We start from the raw sequence: 1,793 nt of genomic DNA, 5'->3' as shown, positions 1-1,793 counted from the left end.
TGCTCTCCTAACCACCAACGGGCCACGAGCAGGTACAGCCAGCTCTGGCCATCTCTTCCAGTTCCCAGGGACAAAGGGCACATTGGAGACAACTGCTTCCCTTTGGATAGGGGCTGGCCCCTATGCACACAGCGTGCCCCAGGAGAGCTTGCAGGAACCCCTGCCCAACATAGCCCAAGCTTATTTTGGGAATAAGTATTCAGCAGCAGAGCTACACTAGCTGCTGGGATGGTGGAGGCTTGACCCTAGAAGCCCCCAATCCCATCCTGCTCCCCACAGCGTGGCTGAAGGTAACACAGGAGCTGCAGGAACAGAGAGCCAAGTGTCCCAAGACCCCCAAGCTGGGGCTGGCCTGCAGGGAGAGGAGCCAGCAGCAAGCAAGGGCACGGTCTCTACTCTGGTTGTGGAGCAGAGAGGGAAGAGGCTGATGGTCAGTGCCCAAGGAGCAGCAGTCTTTGCTTTTATGGCCTACGATAAGCAGGGTTCAAAGTCGCCCTCCAGCAGCTCCCTGCTCACCTGCTGCAGCGGCTGCGAGTCAGCGAGTTCCCGAAAACGGCGGAGGCAGCCCCCAGCCCAGCCCCGCCGGGGCTCGAACCTGCTCCACTTACCAGAACTGTCCCTGCAACACAAAACGGCTCGTTCCCAATGGCAGAGGGTCCAGGGGAATGAATAGGGCCCATTAACTGACTTCAGACCCATTTTTTTTTCCCAAACCTGACTTAGCAGGTTCACAGGACTGAAAGGGACCGCCTGACTCAGGAAAACCAGTCTCATCATTGCCTGCAACCAGACAACAGAAGCCTGATCTTAGTGGTCAAACCCTGCATGGTTTTTCCCAGGTCCCTCTCTTTGGCACCCTGCTCTTCCACGCACTGGAAAAGTAGGAGGAAGCACAAGTGAAAGAGCTTAACTTGCTTCTATCACCTGAAAGTTTAAAATCACCAGGATGAACCAACAACTTCTGTTCTCAGTGGAGCTGATGAATTGCTAACATCTCCCAAAACTGAAGCAGCCTTAGAAAGGCTTTAACCATTAGAAGATGTCAATGCTCCCTGGATTTCAGTATCAGTCGGTCTCCTGTTGCATGGGTCAGCTTCCCCAAGAGGGAAACTTCATGGAGTAATTCAATGAAAATTGAATCAGACCTGTACACAGAGGCTTTTCCAGTACACCAGACTTCCCTGGTGCAAGCTCAAACTGAGAGCTAAGTGGTTTGGGAGCGGCAGGGAATACAAAGAGCAGCAAAAATAGACCCTTTGGGGATTTTGGAGCCAATCTTTTTCCCCAGAAAAGCCACATGCAGTTCCCACTACTCAGGTTCTCTGAGAGCAGGACCACCATGGCTCTCCCATCACTATTCTTTATCTCCTCTGCCCCAGCCTCTGGTTGCCCCCAAGAGTCCAACCCCGCCTGGCAGCCAGTGCCAGAGCCCGAGGGCAGCCAGGCAGAGCAAACCCCCCTATGGCAGCTTACCCCAAGCACAGCCCAAGAGCTGGGCTGGCCTACAGCACCAGCAGTGCTGCCGTGGCATACGGGGCTGTTGCTAACCATGGCTGTTTCCTCTTCCTCCTTCTCAACTTTTTGATAATCTGATTAATGAACATGTTAGCGGGTGAGCATACTTGAGATGTATTTATCCAGTGCACAATGAGAGCGAAGGGCTGGAGCTCCCTCTGACAGCAGCCACCAAGACAGTATCTCAGGTATCTGAGGAATAACTTAACTAAATATTTAAGAGGAAAAAAAATAAACAAACAAAAGCCAACACCCAAAAAAAAAACCCCAAACAAAAC

The 1,793-nt window shown here is 52.4% G+C and overlaps 1 protein-coding gene across 1 annotated transcript in view; it reads right to left on the bottom strand.

Moving 5' to 3' along the window:
- ADA (adenosine deaminase) overlaps positions 1-1,410 on the bottom strand; it is a gene marked incomplete at its 5' end in the record, with an annotated part of 18,694 nt that extends 17,284 nt beyond the window's left edge. Inside the window, one exon of the mRNA XM_008941702.1 lies at positions 1,381-1,410. Coding sequence (XP_008939950.1) covers positions 1,381-1,410 — 30 coding nt within the window. The remainder of the gene's footprint in view (positions 1-1,380) is intronic.
- Positions 1,411-1,793: the final 383 nt, after the last annotated feature.

The sequence above is a fragment of the Merops nubicus genome, unplaced genomic scaffold (genome assembly GCF_000691845.1).
Source record: "Merops nubicus isolate BGI_N331 unplaced genomic scaffold, ASM69184v1 scaffold9666, whole genome shotgun sequence".
Taxonomy (NCBI): Eukaryota; Metazoa; Chordata; class Aves; order Coraciiformes; family Meropidae; genus Merops; species Merops nubicus.
This window is presented reverse-complemented; position numbering and strand designations above follow the sequence as displayed.